Genomic DNA, 27,911 nt, shown 5'->3' with positions numbered 1-27,911 from the left:
CGATAATGTTTACTAAATGTTGCTGAATTTTTTTTCGAAGCATTTGCAATAATTATTACAAATTACACTGGAGGTGAATGTCTGGGGCACGAAAAATTCCTCTTGAAAGGAAAGCCCTTGGTGAATATATTAAGAACCCCGAAATACTGATCCGCCGTGAATCGAACTTCCGCGTTATGGCGTGATGAAGTGTTTGCTAGAGACCCTGTAAGACATCAGGAATTAGCGTTATATCTTTGTTAACTGTAGCTTTAGCTTATTTTTGAGATGACATGTCTTCAGTCAAATTGAATGAGGATTATTTTCGACCTTCTAACTCGCTTCCTTCAATGTCCTTTTCGTCCTTTATTTTAAGAGCCCCTATAAAAGTATCACAAGAAGACGTTTTTCAGCTTCGAAATGTTCGCTCAGAAGATTTTAGGTACGGCTCTCATTGACAACTGTTTATTCGGCCCGAAGCGACCAAATGTTTAGTCCGCACTATAGGGACTTGGGGGGAACAAGTGTTGCAAAGACTCCCCAATGGAGCCAGTACGCCCAATGCGTACGAGTGGCCGTCAATATAAAAAGAAATAGAATAAAATAAAACACGATACTTTTATTAGTAAAAAGGTTGGCTCAATTGCCGTGTGTTTATTGATGGTAAACAATATTACCTTTTTCGAATAATTATGTACAACGATATGTACCAAGAGCTTACGATAAAGCGCGGGTGTTGCTTGCAAGTCAAGCTGTCGATCGATTCTTTTTGTTTGTTTATTTTTATTTTGTGTTGACATCTGCATGGATGCTTAAAGAGGGCGGTTGTCAAGTGAATATTCGTTGAAATCTCTCATACTATTACAGGGGTGTAATAAATGGGAATGAGGAGATTTCAACGAATATGCCTATGCGATTCATAGGGCCAAATAAAACAATGTGACCAATTCTAACTTAAACATTTGCCGCCTCCCTTGAAACATCCAAATGTTTTAACTATTTCGAAATTAGCAATCGTTTATTATATTCAGCATTAGTGTAGTGCAGGCGTGAGCAATAACCTTTTACATTTTTTCAAACAATTTTAATTTTTTTTTTTTTTAGCATATCATTTTTTCAAATAATTTCTTACATGCTAAACGATGGGCCATGAGGGACCCCGGGCCATTAGGGACCCCGCGGTAAATATGGCCATTAGGGACCATGTGATAGGCTTACAAACTAAACGATTGGGCCATTAGGGACCCCGGGCCATTAGGGACCCCGCGGTAAATATGGTCATAAGGGACCATTCAAGCGACTGGGCCATTAGGGACCCAGTAGTTGTGCAGATCACTATAGACCTGGCTAACGAAAGGGCCATTAGGGACCCTGCGAACGATAGTGCAACGTGAGCTAACGTTCGTTATGTTTGTTTGAGGCCGCTTTACAACTTTTTTCCGTACGATTTACGAAAACGACAAATTATGTGACAGGGCCAGTAATGATCCACCCAAACGATGTATTTTGAGCGAGCAGTGAACCAGACGAAAGTCGAAGAGAATGATTTTTAATTATCTTCGGGTACAAATCTGCTCCTATCAAAATATCTATTGGGCGCGATTCGCCGAATTGAGGATCTGCCAAAACTATATTCGACAAATCCGACTTAAGGTCCGAAGTGACCGAAAAGGTTGGAATATTTCTCGATATGGAATCTACTACCAACGCCGAAGTCTCAAAAATAGACGACCTGTCACCACGACTACGAAGTTTAAGCGAACAAATTTTATGACATGTAGCTGTGACAGTACCATTAACTCCAGATATTGACGATTTATTGGATTGGACCTGGAGTCCCAGATCCTTCTGAAGTCGTTCCGAAATGAGAGACGACTCAGAAGCTGGGTCAATTAGCGCCCTAGCAGGAAAAGAGACACCTTGGTGAACGATATTCACCAGCGCTGTTCCCAATAGAACTTTTCTTTTCTGCCTGACGTGGAAGGATTGTCTAACTACATTATCTACCGACGTCGAAAGAACGCTAGAAGCTGAGGAAGAATTACAACTACCATTTAGAGTTCTAGGCCGAAAAGTGGAAGCTGAAGCAGACAACTTCGCACTTCTGGGAGTCACAATTTGACTCTAACTGCTCACAATAGAGCGATCTCTGTGCAATAGAGTATGATGTCTCTGATTGCACTTTCGACAACAACGGCTAACACAATTTTTCACTTCGTGTCCCTTCTGAAGACAATTCACACACAAACGATGCCTTTTGACCAATTTATATCTTTCCAATGGCGTACAATTTACGAACCGCTGGCAAACATTTAATTTGTGTTGTTGCTGTGCACAAAGAACGCAACAAGTATTAGGAGACGAACGAAGAGGTGTCGAAAAGAGTTTGGGACTGGGAGAAGAGTGAGGAGAAGAAGAGCAAGATTTAGGAGACACTTTACAAGTCGAATTATACAAAGTGCCAACACTTCTCATTTCATGCAAACACAGAAGAGTTCGAATTCTCCCTGTCAAGAATGCATCTAATTCTTTCCAAGTTGAAAGACGAGACTTATTTGTCACACTTTGCTCCCATAAAGCGTGTGTGATCTTAGGCAATTATTGTAAGCAAATGAAAACCACGATCGGATCCCAATTATCCGTAGGTATTTCATAAATTGCCATTGCCGAAAGGCAACTATTTATTCCACGCTGTATTGATTTTAGTCCCGAACTGGTTTCCTGATCTACAACAGGAAGTGAAAACAATGATTTTAATTGGCTGTGTACCAGCAATATTGGATTATCGTAGGTGGAATTCAATGCATTCCACGCAAGATCGAAACTCCGATGAGTTAAAGGAAACTTCGAGACGATTTCTCGAGCCTCACCACTAGTTTTACTCACCAGATGACACAAGCGCTCAATATCTGTCAACTGGGAGTTATTTATATAAACCGCACTAAACAAGTCTCTAAAAGTGGGCCAATTAAGAAAATTTCCATCAAAAACCTCAATATCCAAAGGAGGTAACGCAAGATTATGAAAGTCATCAACATTTGGAAGATCAAGAATGAAGTTTGGGTCTGCTCTAGGATTCCCAATATTCGAAATTGTAGAACTAGATACCTGGGTACCCACATCACGAGAAGTGTGGGACGACAAACTCAGGTTTTTAACATTTGCATCACAGGACTGTTTTTTTCGAAGAAATGTCGCCTGGATGTTTTGTTAAGTAATCTTCCGAACTACCCAATGTGTTCGGGGACATTTTAGGAGAACTACTAAATCTTGACAACAAACTATTTATCTTTGAAAAACAACGTATATATTTCTCATGCGACTCCTCATAAATGGAATGAAGAATTTCCGGTTTTTCTATACGAGAGAGGCATTTTTGAAAAGTTCCCTGAAAGTTCTTCCACAATTTCTCAATTTCCTCACAATAAACTTCTAGGCCATAAAAGTCAAGTTCGTCTTCCTTTAATGTACTGAAGTGTTCAGCGAATGTCACGATAGACTTGGAAGCACGAATTAATAAATGTGGAGGAGTGAAAGCCATATTAGTGAAACTAGGGAAAACAAACCAACAAAATGGCGAATGACACAAAGTACAAAAAATATAAGGCCACAAAGAAGAATGAAAATAAATTAATTTACTTTCCACAAAAGGAATAATAATCAAGCTACCAATTGTAGCGTGCTGATTTAAAATCGCAATCCAAAATTGAAACAATATTCAAATCAAATAAACGAAATTTTGCAAACGAAAGCAACAAAAATTCAATTGACAACTATTTGCTCATAAAATTGCAATAAGAAATTAAAACCAATAGTTAAATGTCAAATTTTGTAAATTACCATCTAATTTACAAAAATATGAATGGGATAATTAACAAAAAAGCCGATATAAATTGCACAAAAAATATATAGTACAGTTAAGCATCCACCAAAATTATAGAAATAACTACCCAATGTAGCGTATTTGTTTCTAAAATTGCAACTGGAAATACAAACTATATCAAAATTCCAACAAAATTTCTCAAAAAGTATGCCTAAAACGACCTACACAAGAAAATGTCCAATTGACAGATTGTAGGGTGTATGCAATATCAAATATTTACAAATAACCACCGATTGTAGTGTATTTGTGTTCAAAAAACCAACACGAAATTCAAACAATATCAAAACTGCAAATAATCACAAAATTCGAGTAAAAAACTCTCTACAATAGAACAAATCCAATTGAGCAACTGTAGGGTGCGTGCAATATCAAATGCATACAAATAACTACCGAATGTAGCGTATTTGTGTCCAATAATGCAACAATAATTTCAAACTACATTGAAATTCCAAAAATATACAAATCGCAATAAATATGTTTAAATAACTCCCTACACAAGAAAAGGTCCAATCGACCGATTGTAGGGTGCACGCAATTCCAAAATGTCCAAAAATATTATTAAAAAGTTCCCTGACACCGATTTATTATATTTACTATAAAATATAATAATATGTGTCACAGTACTAATTTACTGTCCGGGTACTGTGTAATAATACACCGGCGGGAGACTGTGCAATAAAAACGGACACGACAGAAAGAGGAATGTCCAAAAATGCAATATTTATGCGTACATGCGTGTGTGTATATATTTGCATGCAAGCCACGTACTGACCGACTAGACGGTACGACAGAGCGACGATGCTGGAATATGTAGCTATACAAGCGTATGTGTATCAACGCAGAAGGGACCACGAATAGGCCGTGCAGTAGAGCTGGCAAAAAATCGATGGCACTATCGATAATATCGATTGTTATTTAAAAATTCAATATCGATAGATAGTTTTTCCTATCGATATTATCGGAACAAAAACCCCCAACCTAAAATTCATTGAAATAAACAGAAATTTTTGCTGCTTTTCAAGAAAATCATTGACATTTCCGCCATTTTCATTCCAAATTAATGACGATGACAACTTAACGATAATATCGATAGCAATCGATATTTTAAAACATTATATCGGAAATATCTAATGTTGGGAATATCGATGGTTTGCCAGCTCTACCGTGCAGTGTAAATATGTAATCGATGTATTGATGAATATACGTTTGTATATTTACACTGCTAATGCTAGCGAAAACAAATCAGTGCAAAATAGAAATATTTTTGGGAATATTTTCAACACCTTTTGTAACAACAATATGAAGCAAGTTAACTACAATTTGGAAGACAATAACCCCCCGTTTACACATCCAAGTGACAGTTCGAAAAATACCAATACACTCACACATATTCACTGCCACACCAACTAACAACCTCACTGCCGACAAAATTTCCTTGTCAGTAATCAATGTAAGTGCTTTGAAAGTAACTTCAATTTTTTTCCGAACGTTTACACATGCAAGTGTCAGTTCGAAAATAATGAAGTTTCGACTATAATATGTATACACAACTGTCTGCAAGTTACTTGCATGTGTAATCATTAGGTAAACGAAAAATAATGTGAAATATTCAGAAGAAAACATTTATTATTTTTGTTTTGATTTTATTATTCCCGTATGTCTGTCCACGATTTGGACTTTGACCGATTAACAAAAAAGGGAATATGTGACGTTGCAAAACGACCAAACAAACAAACGAACACTTGTTTTTTTTATTTATTTTGATGCTCACTATGCACTATACGTACCGATAATAGTAAGCAGCAATATGATTGTGGACTGTATTTTAGTGGGATTCCAGAAGTAAACCAATTCACTGGAGGATCCGGCTCGAAGGACCAAATGTTTATTCGGCCCGAAGCGACCAAATGTTTAGTCCGCACTATAGGGACTTGGGGGGAACAAGTGTTGCAAAGACTCCCCAATGGAGCCAGTACGCCCAATGCGTACGAGTGGCCGTCAATATAAAAAGAAATAGAATAAAATAAAACACGATACTTTTATTAGTAAAAAGGTTGGCTCAATTGCCGTGTGTTTATTGATGGTAAACAATATTACCTTTTTCGAATAATTATGTACAACGATATGTACCAAGAGCTTACGATAAAGCGCGGGTGTTGCTTGCAAGTCAAGCTGTCGATCGATTCTTTTTGTTTGTTTATTTTTATTTTGTGTTGACATCTGCATGGATGCTTAAAGAGGGCGGTTGTCAAGTGAATATTCGTTGAAATCTCTCATACTATTACAGGGGTGTAATAAATGGGAATGAGGAGATTTCAACGAATATGCCTATGCGATTCATAGGGCCAAATAAAACAATGTGACCAATTCTAACTTAAACAACAACTATTCGATTTTGATGCGTTTTCATAGTCATTTTTTACATTTACCCCTGTTTGCTCAGAAAAAACTGTGTTTTGTGTTTTTGTATGTTCTGTAACGAATATACAAAAAAACAAAATATAATCTTTTTCTGAACAAAAACAAATCGATTAGTTGTCAATGAGAGCCGTACCTAAAATTTTTGAGCGACTTTTTTGCAGAACATTTGAAGCTGAAAAACGTCATCTTGTGGTACTTTTATAGTGGTTCTTAAAATAAAGGACGAAAAGGACATTGAAGGAAGCGAGTTAGAAGGTCGAAGTGCTTTACGAAAATACTCCTCATTCGATTTGACTGCAGACATATCATCTCAAAAATAAGCTAAAACAATAGTGAACAAAGATATAACGCTAATTCCTGATGGCTTACAGGGTCTCTAGCAAAAACTTCATCACGCCATAACGCGAAAGTTCGACTCACGGCGGATCTGTCCTTCAGAGTTCTTAATATACTCACCAAGGCATTTCTTCCCAAGGCAACCTAGTTCGAAATTGGCTCGGCCTTCTTTATTCTTTTATTTTTATTATGTCAGAAATGAAGCAGGAAAGCAAGGCAACCAGTAGTGCGATTCTGTATCATTTTTAAATAACGAAACGACATCGGTAGTTAACAAAAATGTTCGGCTGAGTTAACGATTGTGCTATTCTGTAACTTTATGTTACCGATTGTAGAAATCGTTAACTCATACCGACGAATATCGATGGAATGAAAAATGTCAATTATTATATTTTAATTGCTCTGTTCCAGAACCTGCAAGAAGCTACTATTATTTACTACGATAACATTTTTTCCTTTATGTTATCGGAAAAAATAGTAGATTCTTGCAGTACTGGAACAGACCATATATTTATAAATGTATTTATAAATTGAAAACATTATTTCTTCGTGACGTTAAAACAAAAAGAGCTTAAAAGAGGAACAAATGACTGCTTTTTGACGGAATGTGCCTTAAATAAGAGTCTGCAAGTATCAAGGGTATCGTCAATCCCTAAAGCGTATGTGTATGTATGTGTGTATTTCTAGGCGACAAATGACCAATGTATAGATTTTGGTGGTTTTGTTTCAGGATATATCGACGCCTCCAAATAATAGTATGCTAAGTCGACTTAGCATGTTTTCAAGTTCTTTACATTTTTATATTTAACGTCCTTTAACTTAAATTCTGTCAAATTTTGGTAATGATCGGACGATCCGAACAGAAGTTATAAACAAATATTTACTTAGCATTGCACTGAGGGTCGAATAAATTTCCAAACTTTTAGAGCTTGTCCTGCAAAAGTCGCTTTTCAGAATTAGCTAACTATTATTTGGAGGTGTCGAACGTCCTTTAATTCTGTCTATTTTCGGTAATGATCGGTCAATCCGAACAGAAGTTATAAGCAAATATTGACATAGCATAGTACTGAAGTTCACTTTTTAGACTTAGCATACTATTATTTGGAGGTGTCGATATGTGCATATGTTATTATAGTAAATTTACATTTACGAAATCCACTCGATTTCAACTGTCAATTCCATTGATTAAACGTCAAACGAAATCCAATGGATTTCAGATCAGTTTTCATTTGACGTATATGCAAAGGAATTGACAGTTGAAATCGAGTGGATTTCGTAAATGTAAACCAAGCATTACATTCCACGTAATATCGCTGCAACGCAAAATACCCAGCAACATGTTTGTAGCCAGAACAGTAGTTGAATCGTGAGTGCAAGAGATACGGGACTACGTGAAATATGTAATAATTTTTACGAGGGCATGGTGCCGCGAAGTTGGCTCTACAGATGGCAGTAAAGAAGATTTTCTTAAGATGTTTTCAGTATTTTTAAGCAATAAAAGCGAATATTCTAGGATGAAAAGTAAAAATAATCATTCCGTATCATTGGTCAGAAATATAATATAAATGGTGAAATATTATTGGTATTTAAAGCGCAGTTTTTTCTAATTACAAAGTTAAGGCCATATTTTGGGGTGTCAGGAAATTGGAACAGCGAAAAAAGAAGGGATAGTTTCATCATATGAAGATTGAGCTTTGAAATTTTACATGACTTAAGCTCCTTCAGTGATGTTGGTGGATCCACGTTACCGTCATTTGACTTTACGTATTTAAAGATAGTTGAAACAATACTATACACGTTTTGTCCTCAATACGGCATTAATGTCAACGAAAGTCTTCTAGAAAGCAGTATGCAATTCTTTGAGTATGTCCTTTATAACAGTCCCACACTTGAGTCCTTTTGAAGCTTTAGCTAGTGTTTTTCTTCTTTAAAAAATGGTGTACTTTTTAGCGTAGCCGTCATATGTATAAGTTAACCCTCATCTATATGCCTTAGGAAAAATTGTCCTGAATAAGCGGAGATTACCTTCTATACCCGCCCTATTAACATAAGTCAGCTAAGAAATCTGCTAAATATTGCCATAAGGGACTGTCGTTAAGTCCTAACGACTACATTTTTTTGGTTGTTAACTTAACAACAATTTTCGGTAATTAACGACACATTTTACCGACAAAAATCGTTAAAATTGGTATACAGAATAACACTTACCGACATCTATCGTTAACTACCGACATTCGTCGTTAATTCTGTCGTTAAGGAGTTACAGAATCGCACTAAGGCGAGGCAGCTTATGTACTCAGGCCTTTATGTTCTTTTTGGATAATTTTAGTACATTTTGAAGCCAACTGAATAAGAGAATATTCTTTAGTTCATACACTTTATTTATACAGTAACTGTCAAAAATATTCGGCTTTAAATTTCACCAACAATTGTTCTGTTCCAGAACCTGCAAGAAGCTACTACTTTTTACTACGATAACATTTTTTCCTTTATGTTATCGAAAAAAATAGTGAAAATTAGTAGATTCTTGCAGTACTGGAACAGACCAAATAACACGTCAGTATTTTAGAAGCCCATACCCAGTAATCAAAAAACCAAAAACTTAAAATAAGATTGGTCCAGCGGCTCAATTCTGTTTCTATGAAAATATGAAATGAACACTTTTATAAAGGAGAAAACTGTCAAATGAAAACAATTATAAAGGAAATATTTTTTCATTTCAATTTTTCATAGAACAAGAATCCAGCCCCTGCACAGTGGTCCCACTTGTATGGAAAAGAGTGCCAAAAATAGTTTTAATCGGGCTACCGCCTCCAAATTTTAAACGTAGGTTTTTAACAAGCCAAAAAGATAGAAAACCATTTTTAGTGGATGTAGGTCCATATTTGGGTATAGCTCCCATAGAAAGGTACCGCCCGATTTGTGGTATTTTGACGATTTTGGCCAAATTAACCAACCGATTTGTATGTTATTTTGCATTTTGGGTTCTGAGTGAATAAACTACCTCCTTGTAAAAAATATTCAATATAGGTCCACGTTTAGATATAGTCGCCATATAAATGTACCCTCAGATTTTCGGTATTTTGACAATTTTAGCGAAATTTTCCAACTGATTTGGCTGTAATTTGGCATTTTGAGTTCTGAGTGAACCAAATACCTCCATGCAAAAAATGGTCAATATCGGTCTACGTTTAGGTATAGCCCCCATATAAACGTACCTCCCGATTTTCGAAATTTTAAAGGTTTTACCCACATTTTCCAACCGATTTGGCTGTAATTTTGCATTTTGAGTTCTGAGTGAACAAAATACGTCCTTGCCAAAAATGTTCAGTATAGGACCAGGTTTAGGTGTAGCTCCCATATAAACGTACCTCCCGATTTTCGGAATTTTGACGATTTTACGGGCGTGGTGTAAGAGGAATAACTTAGCGGGTGGCAGATGGGGGCAGCTGGACTTTTTTAAATTGTAAACTAGAGACTTTCCCCTGCATTCTAAAAAAAATTTCGAGACTCACAAATGCTCACAACATTAGTTAAGCTCAACATAAATTAATAGTAATTATATTAAAAATAGCAGAAAAAGTCATTTATTAAGAATTTATTTTTAATGAAGTTAGAAAACGAATTATGAATTTGTTTTTTCGTAAAAACATTGTCAATGCCATCACCTATAAGTTTCATTTTGAAAATTGGACATTTACCTCTCCAATTTTTTATAATTTTACTCATAACCTACGAATGCTTTGCGGCTGTATTTTTCGTTTTTAGGCCTCACATACAAATCACAACTTCTTCGACTTAACTAGGCGTATAACCGCTGTAAATTTACAAAAATAAGGCTGGATGTTAACAATTTGATATGTTTAGAGAATATTTATTTCAATCGCAATAAAATTTGTCGCCATCAATTTTTCGATTTTTGTCCACGGGCGGAACCACTGTGCCCTGTGGCAATTAAAAAAATGTATATAACATGGATCCATGGCAACCCTATAAACAAGAATAACAAAGAAAAATATTCGGTTTTTGTAACTTTTGTTACATACAGTCAACCAAAAAAGTCTACATACACCCTATAAATACAAGGGTATGGAAGCATTTTTATGAAAATCTAAGTGCATAGTTATATTTCATATCTGGTAGAAAGTGGAATGCTCATCAGATATGGCGGGTACCGCAAAAATAAAATATGCGGGGCGAACCAAAAAAAAAAGGAAAAAGGCAGCGTCTGACCAACAATTGCCAGCAGCAAACAGCGTCTGTACTCCATTGGAGCGGCTGAATATATAAACGGAACACTTAAACCCTTCAAAAGGCAACGGGAAACCACTGAAGTGTTATCCCTTGTAAACCATACAATATGAATGGAAACAACGAAACATGCCCCCAATCTCCGGTAATAAGAGGGTGCTAAGAATCCCCGGAGGGGAGGGGAATCAGGAAAACTAGCCAATGCAATTTCGGAAATAAACAGACTAAATATTGACATTCTTGGGATTAGTGAAACCTGATGGACAGATAATGGTGAATTTTGCTGCCAAACACACAAAAAATATATTACCTGAAAATAACAACAAGAATCATAGAAATGGAGTAGGCGTAATAGTAAAAAATAACGAAACGAAGTTTATAAAGTGGTTTTGTCCCAAAATTTGACAGAACAATGCTATTAAAAATAGAACCCAAGCCAATAAACATTAATTTCATCCAAGTATATCGTCACCATAAATGCCCGAAGAAGTAACCGACATGAAAATCGAAATTCATTGTTTTACGTAATCTGATACATAAAGCTAAAATATACGAAATAAAACTTCATACTTGGAATTTCATAAAAATCTCTACTAACCCTAATACCCGGGATTTAGGGGGTGTATGTAAACTTTTGTCCCTGACTGTACATGCCCTGGCAAAATTTCAAGCTTCTACGTTCAAAAACAATGATGCTATTCAAAAAATGGCATTTCGGAAAATGGATTTTGTTGTAATTGAGGTTCTCAAAACTAAGCACTTTAGCGGTTTTGGTTTCACTACTAATCCCCCTTCATATATGATCGATAATATTCCATATACTCGCCTTCATAAGTTTAATATTCCATAAAACAGTTTTTAATTTTATAACGTGTTTGCTTCTCCTGCAAAGTTTTGGTTTTGTGGGTTACGTCTTCGGGCATTTATGGTGACGATATGCACCCACAGCAGATAAAAGTAATGAAGATATCGAAGCCTTCTATACAGAAATTGAGGACTTAATGAAAATTACAAAACACCATGAACTTACATACGTTAATACAGGGCAATTTCAATGCCAATGTGGGTAATGAGGAGAGGTACGGCACAGCCATTACAAAAACATCAACATATCCAGGGGCAGATGCACCATCAGACCACAACTTCCTAATGACGAGCCTATGTACCAAAATTGAAACAGCAAAGAAAAGAACACCACGAAAGAAATAAAATATTGGAAAACTGAAAGATGAAAAAATTAAGGCAAATATATGTAAAAGAGCGCCTCAATACGGAGCTAAGTAAGATCAGCACAGAGGATCTTGAAAATATGTGGAACTCCATTAAGGTAACTTTAATATCTAAAGCAGACAATGGTCTAGGAAGAATGGATGTCATACAAAATACTGCAACCAACCTGCATTTGGTTGCTTTACTGCTTCATTTCTGACATAATAAAAATAAAAGAATAAAGAAGGCCGAGCAAATTTCGAACTGGGTTGCCCTTTTCTTTTTATTAGGTCTGTACGATAACCCAAAAGTTTGTGCAAATTTGCACAGAATTTGGAGAAAATTGTGAGAGAATATTGGAGAGTTTTGTTTACCAGTTATTGCAAGAAAAATTTTTCTTGTAAGAATTTGCAAGTTTGATCAGCTGATTTAAATTCGAATGTTTTGTGGCGGACTTCTTGGCAAAAACGTAAACAAACGTTTGGCTATTAAAATAAATAGATATAAAAAAGGGAAAAAATTTAATAAATTATGGAAAACGATGTAAAATGTAAGTAAAATACTTACTTTGTAGTTTGTGGTGACTATTTTTTATTTAAAGGTATCAAATCCCAGCAAAAAGCGGTGCATCCATGGAGTAGGAGAAACACAATGTAGACGGCCAGGTATTCCCAACGATATCAATAAATAAGTCTGTCTGGTTACTTTCCCAGCAAGAATTGTCCAGCAAGAACTTTCTCAGAGAGTAAGGGGTTTTTATTCTCTTTTGCTAGAAAATTGTAAAAAGTAAACAGACAAAAAAAAACAGCATGGTACAATAATACAGGTAGCTTTATCATGCCAGCTGATGGTAACATAATGTGTCAACTGCATTGAATTGATGTCAAATTTTGACAGCTTATGTTACCAACAATTGCCGATGCGGCTACCTGTGTATTTGTACCATGAAAACCAGCAAGCATGGTATAAGTAAAGAGGTAGATTTAAATGAAAAAAATCTATAGAACCCTTGTTTTTCCTGAATTCCTAAAACTTCAAAATTAAGCAACAAGTGGGTTTGTTTACAACACCAATTTTGAGCATTTTATAAAAATCGCGAAAAATGAATGAAGGACCAATGTTTCTCCGCATAATCAAGTTGTGGATATGGTAAAATGTTTGTTTCAATGATAACCTGACGAATTATTTTCATACAAATGTTCCAAAAATAATTTTAAAAATCATTGAATTCGATTGTTTTTAAAAGTGTTTGACATATTATTCAAACACCACACACACATACACAGTTTGTGTATATTGTTTTGAAGTTTTAGGAATACTCGAATGAAAAAATTTAAATTGACATAAAGCTTTGGCTAACCTTTCTTATTAAACCATGCCAGCAAGCAATCAGCTGGCTTGCCAAAACAGAACAATTTGTCCGCCAATAAAGGAAGCAAGCACGTTGATTTTATCTATATATATAAAAATGGTGTAAAAAATGTATAGTAATTCATAAAATGAGAACGGCTAGGCAGATTTCTGTAAAATTTTTTGTCAGCTATTCGCATTTTCGAGAAGGTCTTTGCGGAAGAAAATTTTGGAAAATCCCTCTGGAAAAGTCGGAAAATTGAGTTTTTGTATGAAATTTTATTCCTTAATAGCGAGACGAAGTTCGCCGGGTCCGCTAGTTGAAAATAAAAAAGAAAATGAAACAAAAAAGTATTTTTCCACTTTACAAATTTATTCTCCATAAAACAATACAATTAGACTATGTTATTTCCACAATAAAATTGTTTTTAATGTTCACAAACATAAATCAACAAAAAACTAAAAACAGATGATTGACTGTTTTCAGGAAGAAGAAGCATTGCTAGTGCTTGCTAGAAGAAATTTGTCCAGCAAGAATTTGCAGACTCTCAGTGAAAGAACCGTCAAAATGTCTCTCTCGAATCGCTCTCTTTTGCTGATTTTTTGTGTTAACAGACGACTTCCAGCAACAATTGGTACAAGTTGTTACAAATTTTAGGGTAACCAGACAGACCTAATATTTATGCCAAACATCGCACTGCGTTCCAGTATGTTTTATATTTGTGCATTGGGAAGGGAATTATAAGGGCCTCGTCACATAAGAGGCAGAAATGATTTCAACCTTATGTACCGAGGCCAGGACCTCAACGAACAGCATCGGTATACATTTCCCAAGGATCCCAAATATTGAACGAAATTTGGACAAAATATTAGGAGATCAAAAGTGTGGACCAAATTGGTTGCGCCGTTCAAGAGATATTGTGCGTACCATTTTAGTGACATTTTTTAAATAGTGGTGGGAAGTACCGGAAGTTGTGAACCGGTATTGCCCATCTTCGAACTAAAAACTCAATTTGGACAAAATATGACGAAGGCCAACCGACCGACAAAAATCGGTAAAATTAAATCGCAAAATTATGACTAAAAAGATAAAGAAAAGTTGGCATCGTTGTTTGTGTCGGTAGAGGCTAGCGACTACTTTTTATTCATCGTTAACTTACCGAAAATTTTCATTAATTATCGAAATTATAAGCATTTTAATTTTACCGACAATTATCGATAACAGCAAAAATGAGTTACAGAATCCCACTACAGGTCTTAAAGTGAACTTATCCGAAATTTTGTGTTGGAGGTACCCGAAGGAGTGGACACATATGGTTCATATTCGAACCTGATCTATATCTGGTAGATATTTGAGGATGTGTAAAGACCAAATCGGCCACTCCCTTCAAGAGTTATCGTGCGCACAATTTTTTCGAACATTTCTGAACTTTGGTGGGAAAGGTACCTGAAGAAAATGAAAAATAAAAAAATGGTAGACACCTTCAATTGTTAAATTTAATCTTTTCCGCCAACTTCTTGTTTGTCAAATCAGCTGTCATCTTGCAAGTTTTTGCAAATTTCTGTTCGATAACAATCTGCAAATTTTTTGCTTCGAGAGAGTAAAATTGTTGGAGAGAGGTTACTGAGAACTGCTGAGTGCTTGCAAGTACTTTTCACTTGCGAAGTTATCGTACACACCTATTCTTTTATCAGAAGCAAGCAAGGTAAGCAGGCAAGGCAGCTTATGTACTCCCCCCTTTAAGGCCTGGGTACATACGCTGCCTCGCCTGGTTGCCTTGCTTTCCTGCTTCATTTCTGACATAACAAAAATAAACGAATAAAGAAGAAAAAGGCAGCCTAGTTCGAAAGTGAAAAAAGTAAAAAGACAGCATTTAGTAAACTTGAGCCAGATAACAGTTGATGACCGAAAAAACATTGGCGCCAATGCATGAAAGAAAAACTAAAGGCCTGGGTACAAAAGCTGCCTTGCCTGATTGCCTTGTTTTCCTGCTTCATTTCTGACATAATAAAAATAAAAGAATAAAGAAGGCCGAGCAAATTTCGAACTGCGTGGCCCTTTTCTTTTTTATTCTTTTATCAGAAGTAAGCAAGGTAAGCAGGCAAGGCAGCTTATGTGCTCAGTCCTTAACTCCAAAGCAATGAAAAAGTTCTTTAATTTTAAGCAAAATAAATAAAAAATAATTAATACATTAATAAAATAATCAATAAATATAGCTGAATTGTAATATTTATAGTATTTTTCCACAAAAATAAGATAAACATTGAGCAGCTGACCATTAGCAGATGATTAAAAAACAGCTGATCGAACTTGCTAAATGTTGCTGGGAAAAAATTCTTTCAGTAACTTTTAGAAATTTCTCAACAAACAACTGTCAAAATTGTTCTCTCACTTCGTTGTCTTTTACTGAACTTTTGTGTAAAAAGACAGCATTTAGTTACATTTCGTAATAATTATTACAAATTATCACGTAAAAGACACACCTAATACTTGCGAATGAACGATTTGTCAAATATTGACATTTATTGAAATTTGTTCTAAAAGTACGGGAACGGAAAAATTACAAATATTGTAAAATTTCTAGCTGAAATGTCGCCGTATCTGCAAATCGGATGCCAGCAATTACGATGTTAGATAAGCCAAACTATTCAAGTAGAAGATAAGAGAATGACATTTTTATTTTCGCTGTCATAAGTTTTGGGTACAACTTTTGCTATTTTTGGAACACTTATCAAGCAAAAATATTCTGGAGCATAACTGAAGTGATTTTAATTTTTTAATATATGTATTTGGTACGTCCCAATTTACATTGGGCGAGTTTACTTGCGGCAATTGTCAGTTTGTAGGTGAGAGAGGGTGCTGAGAGGCAAAGGGTTACCATATGCCTCACCTCTCTCTCCTACAAAATGACAATTGCCGCAAGTAAACTCGCCCAATGTAAATTGGGACTACTTTTAAGGCCCATACCTATATACGAACGTATACCCAGGGCGTGTGTGGTGAAAAAAGTAGAACACATGTATTCTTATGAGAACTGCCGAAATACGTCGAGCGGATACTTTGTGTAATTTGAAAAAGTTTAACTTTGACAGAACGTTATTGTTTGTATGTGTGTGTTTGTATTTTAAAAACAAAAGCGTTGTTTTGGTAAGTTGGTGAAATATTTGTGTACGCCCCGTCGTTATTTAGGTTTAGCAGTAAAATAAACGGTCATGGTAGAATAAGAAAAGGTAGCAGCAATACACAGCTGACTGAACTGGATTGTAACGTTAGTGTCATATTTCATATGACATTTTATACATTTATTTCTGTTTCGATGTACATTAGGGACATATATTTTTTGGGAAAAAAATATATCATTCCGAAAAAACCATTTCCCAGAAAGACTTCTTCATATCAATGATATGTAACCTCCTACAAGTTCGAACGATAAGCCGCGCAGTAAATCCTCGCTTGTAGAGGCGATACAAAGTTTGTTAATATGTGAGGTATTTTGTTAAAATTTAAAAAATAAAGCCCTAATAAACATGTGCTTCTTTGATTTCTAAAACAAAACATTGAAACAGCTTCTCCTTTTTCTATGAATTTCCAGCGACCCCAAACTTTTCTGCAAGAATTCTACTTTCTGCGAGAATTTATGCATTTAGTGGAATGATGTGGAAACATAAAAATTGAAAATGTAACGAATTTTCATTCATGTTTTCCAAAATATTCAAACAAATGTGAAAAATTATTAGTTTTTTTTAATTCCAATAATTTATAGACATTTCCTTGTTCTGTTTACAAATACAACTGGCAGTAACGTTACAAACAAAAACAAATTCCTTTGTGGTTGTTGTTCGAGTTGTATTTGTTGTAGTATTTACTTTACCTTATATTTGTTCTACCATGATAAACGGTGAAGATTTTGTAAAACCGACTAACTATGCATATACATCTACCTTTGTTATTGCTCCATGGCGATTTTCATACCTGGCCTACCTCTACTTTATTATACCATGGTATGAACTACTTGTGCATTTGGAAAATAGTTCCGATAATTTATTTCACAGAATCAATCGATTCAATTTAGTTCGTTCTCGAACCACACAAAAGCCAGCAAAAGATAAGAAAACAGAAAAATTCATCAGAGCAAGCAATTATATCAAAAAAATATAAATAAATAAAGTAATTGTATTGAAATCTCCCAATAAATAAGGAGAAAAAGACATATTTCTACATTCCAATTAAAATTGTTAAAAAACAAAAAGGCAAGTTTTAAAAACAATTAAAGACAATAGTGATGGACAGTCAGGTGAGTTTGGAGTAGGTTGCAGTTCTTACGTAGTTTAGTTAGAGTCTAATTTCCATAATGTCTGAGTATTTTGTCAAAACAAGTTAAGCTAAAAATCAAGGGCACAATGACTAACAAAACTCACAAGTTTTCAGTACTATATAATACTTTGTGAATGTCAGCCAATACACAGACTTTAAGTGGGATGATAAAACACAGCAGCAGATACATTGTAATGTTGCAAAAAAGCCTAATAATACGTTTATACATATATAGATATAATTATGTCATGTTTTTTTCTTTTCAAACAAATATTAACGGGTAAATACCATCAATACTATCTGATTTTACCAAGTGACCACTTTAACTAATTGGTATTTATTTTAAGTTCATAATAAAAAAGGTGAAATTTATTGATATTTTTGTGTCGGACATTAACATTTTATATGGCAATGTTTTAGCTTTTAGGAGGGCGAAGTTGAAGGAGTTACCTTTCTCCCTTCTTACCGATAAACTCGAAAGGTTTAATTTGCAGATTCGTTGCAAACAATCGTAAAAGAGCCAGTCGAAGGACCGACCATAAAATCAGTAGTTACCGTTGTATAGGCACTGTACCAAATAATCCGGTAAAACTTAGTTGTCACTTTAGAGGAGGTTAGGGGATGTGTAGCCACTTGGAGACTTTTCGGTCCTTTGTAATCATTCCAAAACGTGTTTGAAATAAATTAGGGGTTGGAGTAAAGTGTCTAAAGTATAAAAGTGGGAGTAGTTAACTTGGTTTACGTATGCGGCTACGAGAGTTTTTATGTGTTTCGGTTCAATTCACATTTAAACGAATTCATCAGTCACACTTATTCTTGAGATCGAGTCGTTCTAAAATTGGGGAAGGGTTCTTTCAATACAAAGAACTAAGAGAAAGTGGCGTTGGACAAAACTGGTCTTCTCTGCCATCCCCTAAAGTAATCAATTTTAACTACATCCCACTTTAAACTTGTTGTTTTTAAGTTTGTAAAGCAACAAATATGAGATTAACCCCCAGTTTTTGTAACTTATTTTTGTTCGTTCGTCTATATTCGTAATAATTTAGGCATTCATAGCTCAGCCCCCAGATGACATACACATCTAATTTTTCGTATACCCGTTCCATATATCATTAAGGATTCCTCATTTAAAAATCAGCGCTATACATTTGAGCTAAAGCGAGTAAATCGATCTACAAAATTTGACAATTCGTGTGAGAAGAATAACAATTTTTACAAAAACTGGGGGTTAGCTTACCTATAAATAGTAAGCAAAGTATAAAAGTATTTATAAAAAGATGTAGAAAGTTGAGAGTTGTCAAAATCCGTCGGAGATGCAGTTTTCGTATTCAAGTTGCACTCTCCCAGCCATTTAAAATTCCTGATGATTATACACCTATTAAACCATGCCGCTTGCGAATCTGTTATGTTGTTCTGTTGAACTGTTACAACAGTTCGACAGATTAATCAAAGAACGTTTCAACTTTTCGAAAAAGTTGACATATGGATAGAGTAAGTGGTTACTAGATTTATTGATCCATGCCTAGCTTGTTCATTTGCCTTCCCGTTTCCCATAATGTCACAGTGCCAACATAGTCGAAAACCATATGTTAGCTCGGAATACTCTAAATTGTTTGATCTACTAGTATAAATATTCAAGACCTACCCTTTCACAGTAAACACCAGCAGTGGTACCTTCTTCCATCTAGGAACCGCCTTTTTGAAGACCAAACCGCCCAAGGAGGTTAACTTCCATATTGAACACAGCAAAAGTATGTAGCTACGTGTATATAAAATGCATGTAGCATTCAGGATGAATTATGCCTTACTTTTTGAATGAGACGCAGTAGAAATATATTCTGGTAACTTCCAAAACAACATTAAATGCGAACTTAATCCGATAAGTTGACTTTACCACCTTATTTTGATAAAAAGAAACAATATTTCTTATCATTAGAAGAAATTCGATTTGTATCGTACTTTTACAGTTTTTTTATATAAAAATTCGATAACTATGCAGAACAGATAAAATATCAACTCTAAACAAAAAGTGTGAAAATGACGTCAGTTGTTTAAATACAATTAAAGACAGTCAAAATTTATGTACAGACCATAAATCTAGAGAACTATTATTGGCTTGCCTATGAAGCGATTAGCGACACACACCAATGCGTAAATCATTTCATTTTGATTTTCAATTTTTGAATGCAGGCTCCCGCTGATGAGCACTTATTGGACATTGTTGATAATAAGTGGCGAGAAGAAGAGTTACCATTCGATCAGATATTAGTACCGGCCGATAAATTGCCCGATCCCGAAGCAGATGGTGGTGATTCACACTTAACTCTAAGTGAACAGGTAAATATATACAACACCGTTATCATTATTTATTGTAAATAATCATATTTGTTCATTTTTTATCAACAAAACAGGAACAAAAATGGACTGATTTAGCCCTTGGTTCTTTGGCACCCGAATCATCTCTTAATGATCAACTAAATTTAACAACATTTTAGGAAATCTTCCTAAAGCTAACTGCAATCTGTTTATTTGCATATATATCCTCAAAAACAACTACAACAAAACACTGACAATATGAGTCAAAATCAAAATCTACATTCAATGACAAAACTGACAGAATTTGTACGGGATTTTGAAGAGGAACCCGATACACTGTTCGGACGTTTTGTTAATAAAATACAAAATGCTTACAACCAAAGCTATAATACAGTCAATGATTTGTCCAGTGTTACACAGCAGACAACATCAACTTCGCAACATGCAGTTAACAAGTCGGTATTTTATGCTGATGTTAGATCTGCGAATGACAGTTCTACAATATCACGTGATAGCTCCTCATCCAGTTTTAATTCGACCGCAGTAGGGAATATGCCTTCTTTAAATTCCAATAAAACAATCAGTGAGGTTGCCACCACGTCAACGGATGAAAATAATACAACTATAAAGTCTGATACGTTACCTGCAGATGCCAGTGAAGGTCGTTCGATGATCAATGTCCTCAAACGGATACGCACGATGATGGCATCAAAAAATAATGTTCGTTGCTCAACAATATGTTTCCGTTTTATTTTTCAAATTTATTTTTATCTATGTAGGACCTGCGCAACTATAAGGACACGGATCTACAACGTTTTTGGATGCCAGATTCTAAAGCAAAGGAGTGTTATGATTGCGCTCAGAAATTTTCAACATTTAGGCGTAAGCATCACTGTCGCTTATGCGGACAAATATTCTGTTCGAAATGTTGCAATCAAGTGGTCCCAGGAAAAATTATTATGTGCTCTGGTAAGTGGTTTCGATCTAATTGAGTTAGCCTTATGGCCTGTTTCACTAAGTCGATTCGAGTACAAATTCGTTCGAACTACTACTGATTAATTTTTTGCTTTCAATTAAAAAACATTTCCTACAATAACGGGAGTTGTAGTATTTCGATCGAATTTGCGTTAAAACCGTCTTAGAGGAACAGGTCTTATCGACTTCTACAACTACATTGCTTAAACTTGATTCCAATCGTCACTTTATGTTTATCCTATTCACAGGCGACTTAAAAGTGTGCAATTATTGTTCCAAAATCGTTCTCAGCTATTTACGTTCACCAAATATAACCAAAGATTTAAATTCGGATCTCCAGGCACTACAACAAGACTTAAGCAGCAAATTGGAAACCAGCAGCGACTGCGAACCTGCAAAACTTACCGCCGAACCTGCACGTTTGCAATTGCAAAGAAAAGTTTCGGTTGGTTATCAAGAGGAACGTTTTGCCGCTCACCAACCACCCATAAGTTTGACAATGGATGACCGCAAACACATTTTACAACAGTCGAATTCCCTAATAACATTGCACGAAGAAATGCGAAACGTTCTGCCACCGCAAAATTGTGGTACTGATTTAATTGACTTCCTCAATACCAATCACAAATCTTCCAACAAAGTGCAAGCCATTGCCATATTGAATGCCATGTTAGATGCTGGATTTATTCAGGCAATTGTTCATGACTCTGAAGAGACGGAATTTGATGAAAACCTCCACTATCGTTTTGTAAATGATCTACCCAGGTTTGAAAAAAAAAAACAATTTTGATATCTCTTTTTCTATGTTATTTTATACCTTCTGTATATTACAGGCAAGTTTTAGAGGGATATGTTGACATTAATCAGCCATTGGAGACCACAAATTCGCAATACGAACAATACGGCATTGAACCCCATCCACCAAAATCACTGGACACCTCCTTTGGAACAATGACCACACGTGATGCTGATTTGGACAATGCCATGCATACAACAGCTTCCAAACTTTTAGAATCCTACTGTGAACACGAAGAACAGTTATTGACCCAAATGTTGCGCAGCTTCAATTTAGATCTCCAGTGGGCAAATATTCTTAATCCCCTTTGCTGTAGAGCGGCAAATCATTTTAAACCGGAATATTGCACTAATGATTTAATGGACATACGAAATTATGTTAACTTTAAGAAAGTGCCCGGTGGCAAGCGTTTGGAGAGCACCATTGTGGGTGGAGTAGTTTTTTCCAAGAATGTGGCTCACAAGGATATGGCTACCCGTGTGGAGCTTCCCCAAATTCTCCTCTTGCAGTGTCCCATAGTTTATGAACGCATCGAGGGAAAATTTGTAAGCATATCGACAGTACTGCTTCAAGAAAAAGAATATCTGAGAAATGTTTGTGCCCGAATTATGAGCTTCAAGCCGAATGTTGTGTTGGTACATAAAAATGTTGCTGGTGTGGCCCAAGATATTTTACGTTCGAATGGTATCACATTGGTGTTGGATGTTAAATTGTCGGTAATGGAACGCCTAGCTCGAACCCTGCAATGTGATGTTCTCACCACGATTGAGGGTAACATTGAAAGACCAAAACTGGGAAAATGTGATGCTTTCTATATCCGAAATTATCATGACGATAGTGGAGCTATGAAAACTCTTATGTTTTTTGAAAAATTGCAAAGTCCCCGAGGCTACACTTGTCTGTTGAGAGGAGCCAGTCATAAAGAATTGGCCAAAGTGAAGAAGATTGCTTCGTTTTTGGTCTATGCACGCTACAATTGGCGTTTGGAAATGTCTTTTCTTTTGGACGAATTTGCAGAGGCTTTGGCACCTAAACCACCCATATTCGATTCCAAAGAAACCAGTCCAGCCGATGAGAATGCTAACTTAACGCATAAAAAACCAAGTAGCATTGGAGAGGAAAAACCCACAGACGCTGATCATGGAGAAGTCGAGGAAGAGGATGATGAAATTCCTCAATTACGTTCAGCAATAGCAAAACGAAATGTGGTTATGGGAGAACGTAAATCGGAGGAGAAAATCTTGACAACATCTACTGATGTTTCCGCAGATTTTAGTGATCCTTTAAGGTCTTCGGAAAACAAAACTACTCTGGAAACTTCCCAAAATTTACAGTTAGCCGTTGAACATCGTTATGACAATCGTTTTCGCAGTGCCCTAAGTTCAACTATACTTTCAGTTTCCCCATTTTTATCATTTCCCCTACCATATTTGGAAACTGAACAGGGCAGAAAATGTCCTCTGCGGGCTCTTTTTCCCCCTGAATTGTATTATTCTAAGTTATGGTCAAATTCGGGTACGACAAATTCCAATTCATATAATTTGGAACGTTTGGAGAGTACCGAAATAATACCAACTGATGGTGATCACGTGGAACTGAATCCACCACATGAATTCCTAAAAATGAAAATTACCGCTCCTATCGACAACAAAGATATTCAAACTCTGCTGGCAGAGTTTAGAGCATATGGCGGTAGATACCCAAAGAGATCAAAAAGTAAGTTTTCAAATGTATTTTCTGTGATACAGTTTCTCTTATTCAACTCTAATTTCAGTGTTTAAATTTCTAAAACCTCGTAAGGAGAACAAGTCACAAATTAATCAAAAATGTAACGATAGCAATGTCTACAAAGATGCCCTTGACATTGAAAATCATCAAAGACTGCCTGTATTGTTCTGTAGTTTTATCTTCAATCCGAAGGGGGCTTCATCATTCTGTGCCACACCCACATTACTGGACATGAAATTCTATGGCCAACACGATATTATGTTGGGACAATTCCTGCAGCGCTACTGCTGTCGACGTTCCTATATGTGTACGCGTTGTAATTTGCCAATGTTGGGCCATACCAGGCGTTATGTCCATTCAATGGGTTGTGTCAAAGTGTTCCTCAGTGAGGATAACACGAATTCGGATCCGAATAGTATTTACTTTACGGCTTGGTGCAATATATGCAATGCAGTAACTCCTAGTGTACCGCTTTCAGAGACCACCAAATGTTTGTCGCTAGCAAAATATCTAGAGTTGCGTTTTCATGGTCATGCATATCGCAAAAGATCCTCGGGGGACGAAAGCATAAATGGCGCCTCAACATCTTGCCAACATTCGCTGCATCGGGATTATATCCATCAATTCACATATCGTGGAGTGGTTGCCAAATTCCAGTATACACCCATTGACACATGGGAAATAACTTTGCCGTCTCTAACAATAGATCTACACCCACCAAAGGATTTCAATCGCTTTGAAGTACTTGAAGATGTGAAAAACTTTTCCATGAAAGGACACGATATCTACACTAGAATACATGAGCGCATAGCAGATTTGGCGACGGAAGATGAAAACTCACCATTGGTAGCTAGTCTTAAAGCAATCTTGAGTAAGGATCAATTTTTATTTAAACAAAAGGTTGAAATAGTGCAAACATTACTGACTGAAAACAAGGCCAGTCCTTATGATATAAACGATTCCCTACTAATGGCAAAACGGGTACTTGCTGAATGCATTGACCAGTGGGGTCCACGTTTGCATGAAATTGTTACAGCTCAGAAAATTGCATCTAAACAAGCTCAAGAAGCAGGTCATCATGTAATCGATGCTGGTACAATTTGCACTGAAGATTTACGTTCAGAACAATCGGATTATTCTCCTACTCCTAAATCTATAGGTCAGCAACAAGTTTTGGATGTAACTCGCCCAGTTGGTACAGCTGGTAGTGAGGAGAGTCAAGACGGTGGTGTTCAAAATAATGATACTCCAACAAGTGCAGATAAATCCAGCTCAGATACGCATTTTGTCATGCCCACCGTACCCCCCGCAACCAATGCTACGACATCTGACAAGAAAACCATCAAAAAGATGTTAACTCAATTGCTGCCTTCAACAGGTCCGGTAAATTTGCTGCAATCACCATTTAGTCCACTGGAACATTACACATTGCCATTGGGAGCATTTCCCATGGTTGTGCACGATCATGACTTCAGCTCGATCATTGCTTATTGTCTGACATCCTCGGAATACAAAAGAGTATTAAGTGTGCTGGCTACACAGCAACATTTTACCGACACAACTTCCATATCCAGCAATTCAGGTATTAGTGCAAATCCCAGTCCACATGTGAAACGAAAGTCCCAAGAAGCGTAAGTCATCCATTCATATATATGTATGTACTTATATTAAGTATTTTACAATTATTTCAGAAATCATGACACTGAAGACACTTCAAAGGACAACAATACTCCTCCTACGAATATTAATGCCGAAGAAGAGCGAACAAAATCGAAATCAAACAATTCCCATATTGAGATTTCATTCCACGATAACCACACTCAGTTCACGTGCAAAATCTATTTTGCCAACGAATTCGATCAGATGAGAGTTAAGACCCTGAAGTCTCCAAAACTCGACAAATCGGTTTACAAAGAAATTGAGCGAATAAAAAATCGTGAAGAATTGAAAGTCACACAAAGCAAAAATGGTCCAGAGATTGAACTGGTTCGAAAACCTAGTGATGTTGGCCAACCGCATAACACCACAGTACCGGATATCAAATGGGAAAACAACAAAGATGAAAACTCCAACTCGCAAATGGATGCAACCGAAGAATGTCGTTGCTACTTTGCTCGCTCCTTGTGTACCAGTGTCCAATGGGAAGCTAAAGGCGGCAAGTCCGGTTCAAGATTTTGCAAAACTTCGGGTAAGATAAGGGTATCTTGTTGGTACTTTTCATAAATTAAGTCCTTTTCTGGTGTTGTAGATGATCGTTTTGTCCTTAAGGAAATGAACAAAAGCGATATCGGTATGTTTGAAAACTTCGCTCCAAACTATTTCGATTACTTGAGCAAATGTCAGCAAAAGAATCAACCTACACTTTTGGCAAAAATATTCGGTGTATTCAAAGTCACCATAAAAAAGAAAGAGTAAGTTTTGAGACCATCTTTGTCCTTTTTATAACAACATTTGTATCACTTTTAAACAGCTCTGTTGTCGAAAAATCGTTATTGGTTATGGAAAATCTTTTCTATGAATGTGATATTAAAAACAAATTCGACTTAAAGGGTTCGGAACGTAATCGCTTAGTGGATCCCAATAACCAGCAACAGGGTGACACAGTTCTTCTCGATGAGAATTTCGTTCAAAGTATGAAACATAACAATAATAATAATAGTATTATAGAAATGACTACTAAATATATTTACAGTGTCTTGGCTAAAACCGCTGTACATTTTAACACACAGCAAAGTGATCTTAAAGGATGCAATTCATCGTGATGCTAGTTTTCTGGAAAAGAATCAGGTGATGGATTATTCTCTACTCGTGGGACTCGATGATAAGAGCGGTGTTCTAGTATTGGGCATTATAGGTAAAAATATACATATATTTAACAAAACACAGGAACACAGCCAACTTCGCCATTTTTGTTTTCCAGATTATATACGGACATTTACTTTTGACAAAAAGGTCGAATCTTTTGTCAAACAGACTGGCATTCTCGGTGGCATGGGAAAATTGCCTACTATTATACCGCCAGAACGTTATCGAATGCGTTTTGCTGATGCTATGGATCGTTATTTCTACACAGTTCCTGATCGCTGGGAAGGGCTATCGAAAATTTGATATTTAAATGTTTACTAAACGGTATTAATAGTTATTTAATATTATATACATACGTTTATAAATTGTGCATAAATGCGTCGGCTGTATAGATTGCGTCGGTTTGAATTTAATATAAGATGTTATTGTCAGTTTTAATTTCATATTTATTAGAAAGACGAGGATACTAAAACCAAATAAACCGATTGCCCATTTTTTGAAATTAAAAATTTATTTATAAAAGGAAATGTACGCATGCGTCGTTAGTTTCATTCTACAGTTGTTGTTGTAGCAGCATATAATGCTGGGTTGGCAGCCGCTGGCCGAAACACTTTTGGTTTCGGGTCAATCCGGTACGTAAGAACCCGCTGCCGTGGGATTGCTTCATTCTACAGTAGGCAACTTTGCTTGCTGCATTTCTCAGTTTATGTTGAGAAATGCTACAAGCAAAATGTAATTTGGGACTGATTAAAACACGTAATACAGTTTGACAAGAAATTGTTTTCAAACTGAGAAAACTAACACTTTTCATGCATTAATTACTAAAAAAATACAAATAGTTGTGATAAAAATGTCGGGTTTTTTGCAGAAATTAGTTGGTCGACTTATTTAAGACCAAATTGAATGGATAAATAAAAAATTAACCCGCTTAGTTCAACAATAATAACCAAAAGAATAATTAACATGTAAGAAAATGTTTTCAAAATGTAACTAAGGTTCCAAAATACCCCTCGTTTTCGGTAAATGCTTAAAAACCATGACATTTTATGAGTTTCATTCTTACACTTCCGTTACACATGCCAGTAGAGTTGTATAGTTCATGAACGAACTAGTTCAATTGAACGATTCATTGAAAAGAGCGTATGAACTAGATCAGTCGATATAGTTCATTATAGTTCAATAGCTCACTGAGCGCCGACCGAAAGATTCACAAAGAACGATCAACGAACGAACGATTCACAATCTAGTTCAGCATGTCATTCACATAAAGTGACGCCGTCCTCTATGCTAAGTGACGCCTTCGTAATGTAATAAGTTTTGCATGGTACAATAATACAGGTAGCATTATCAGGCCGGCTGATGGTAACATAATGTGTCAAGTGCATTGAATTGATGTCAAATTTTGACACCTTATGTTACCTACAATTGCCGATGCGGCTACCTGTGTATTTGTACCATGAAGTTTTGTTTATGTTTTGGATCAATGTGAAGTGTCATCCCCCATTGTAATAAAAATAAATTTTAAGAGCATTTTAAACACATCGTAT

General features: G+C 36.0%; 3 protein-coding genes across 3 annotated transcripts in view; 2 read left to right on the top strand and 1 right to left on the bottom strand.

Annotated features, from left to right (window-relative positions):
• Nucleotides 1–6,236, bottom strand: part of LOC141388554 (uncharacterized) — an 81,294-nt gene extending 75,058 nt beyond the window's left edge. The window contains exon 1 of the mRNA XM_073958476.1: nucleotides 657–6,236. Within this exon, the coding sequence (XP_073814577.1) occupies nucleotides 657–785 (129 nt within the window). The 5' untranslated portion in view covers nucleotides 786–6,236. The remainder of the gene's footprint in view (nucleotides 1–656) is intronic.
• Nucleotides 6,237–17,516: 11,280 nt separating this feature from the next.
• LOC141388390 (anaphase-promoting complex subunit 13) lies at nucleotides 17,517–20,294 on the top strand. The gene is made up of 3 exons (XM_073958312.1): nucleotides 17,517–17,724; nucleotides 19,935–20,081; nucleotides 20,156–20,294. The coding sequence occupies exons 1-3, from the start codon at nucleotides 17,713–17,715 to the stop codon at nucleotides 20,237–20,239; spliced, it is 243 nt and encodes an 80-aa protein (XP_073814413.1). The 5' UTR covers nucleotides 17,517–17,712; the 3' UTR covers nucleotides 20,240–20,294.
• A 24-nt stretch (nucleotides 20,295–20,318) lies between these two features.
• On the top strand, nucleotides 20,319–26,873 carry fab1 (1-phosphatidylinositol 3-phosphate 5-kinase fab1). Its single transcript, XM_073958311.1, has 10 exons — nucleotides 20,319–20,780; nucleotides 20,840–21,029; nucleotides 21,284–21,800; nucleotides 21,869–23,547; nucleotides 23,606–25,190; nucleotides 25,251–25,747; nucleotides 25,808–25,970; nucleotides 26,030–26,190; nucleotides 26,252–26,413; nucleotides 26,480–26,873. Exons 1-10 carry the CDS (start codon nucleotides 20,319–20,321, stop codon nucleotides 26,665–26,667), a joined length of 5,604 nt encoding a protein of 1,867 aa, XP_073814412.1. The 3' UTR covers nucleotides 26,668–26,873.
• The last annotated feature ends 1,038 nt before the right edge of the window (nucleotides 26,874–27,911 follow it).

Source organism: Musca autumnalis, unplaced genomic scaffold, assembly GCF_047663935.1.
Source record: "Musca autumnalis isolate F117 unplaced genomic scaffold, ASM4766393v1 scaffold_1, whole genome shotgun sequence".
In the NCBI taxonomy this organism is placed as follows: Eukaryota; Metazoa; Arthropoda; class Insecta; order Diptera; family Muscidae; genus Musca; species Musca autumnalis.
The sequence above is the reverse complement of the archived record's forward strand: the minus strand, read 5'-3'. Positions and strand labels throughout refer to the sequence as shown.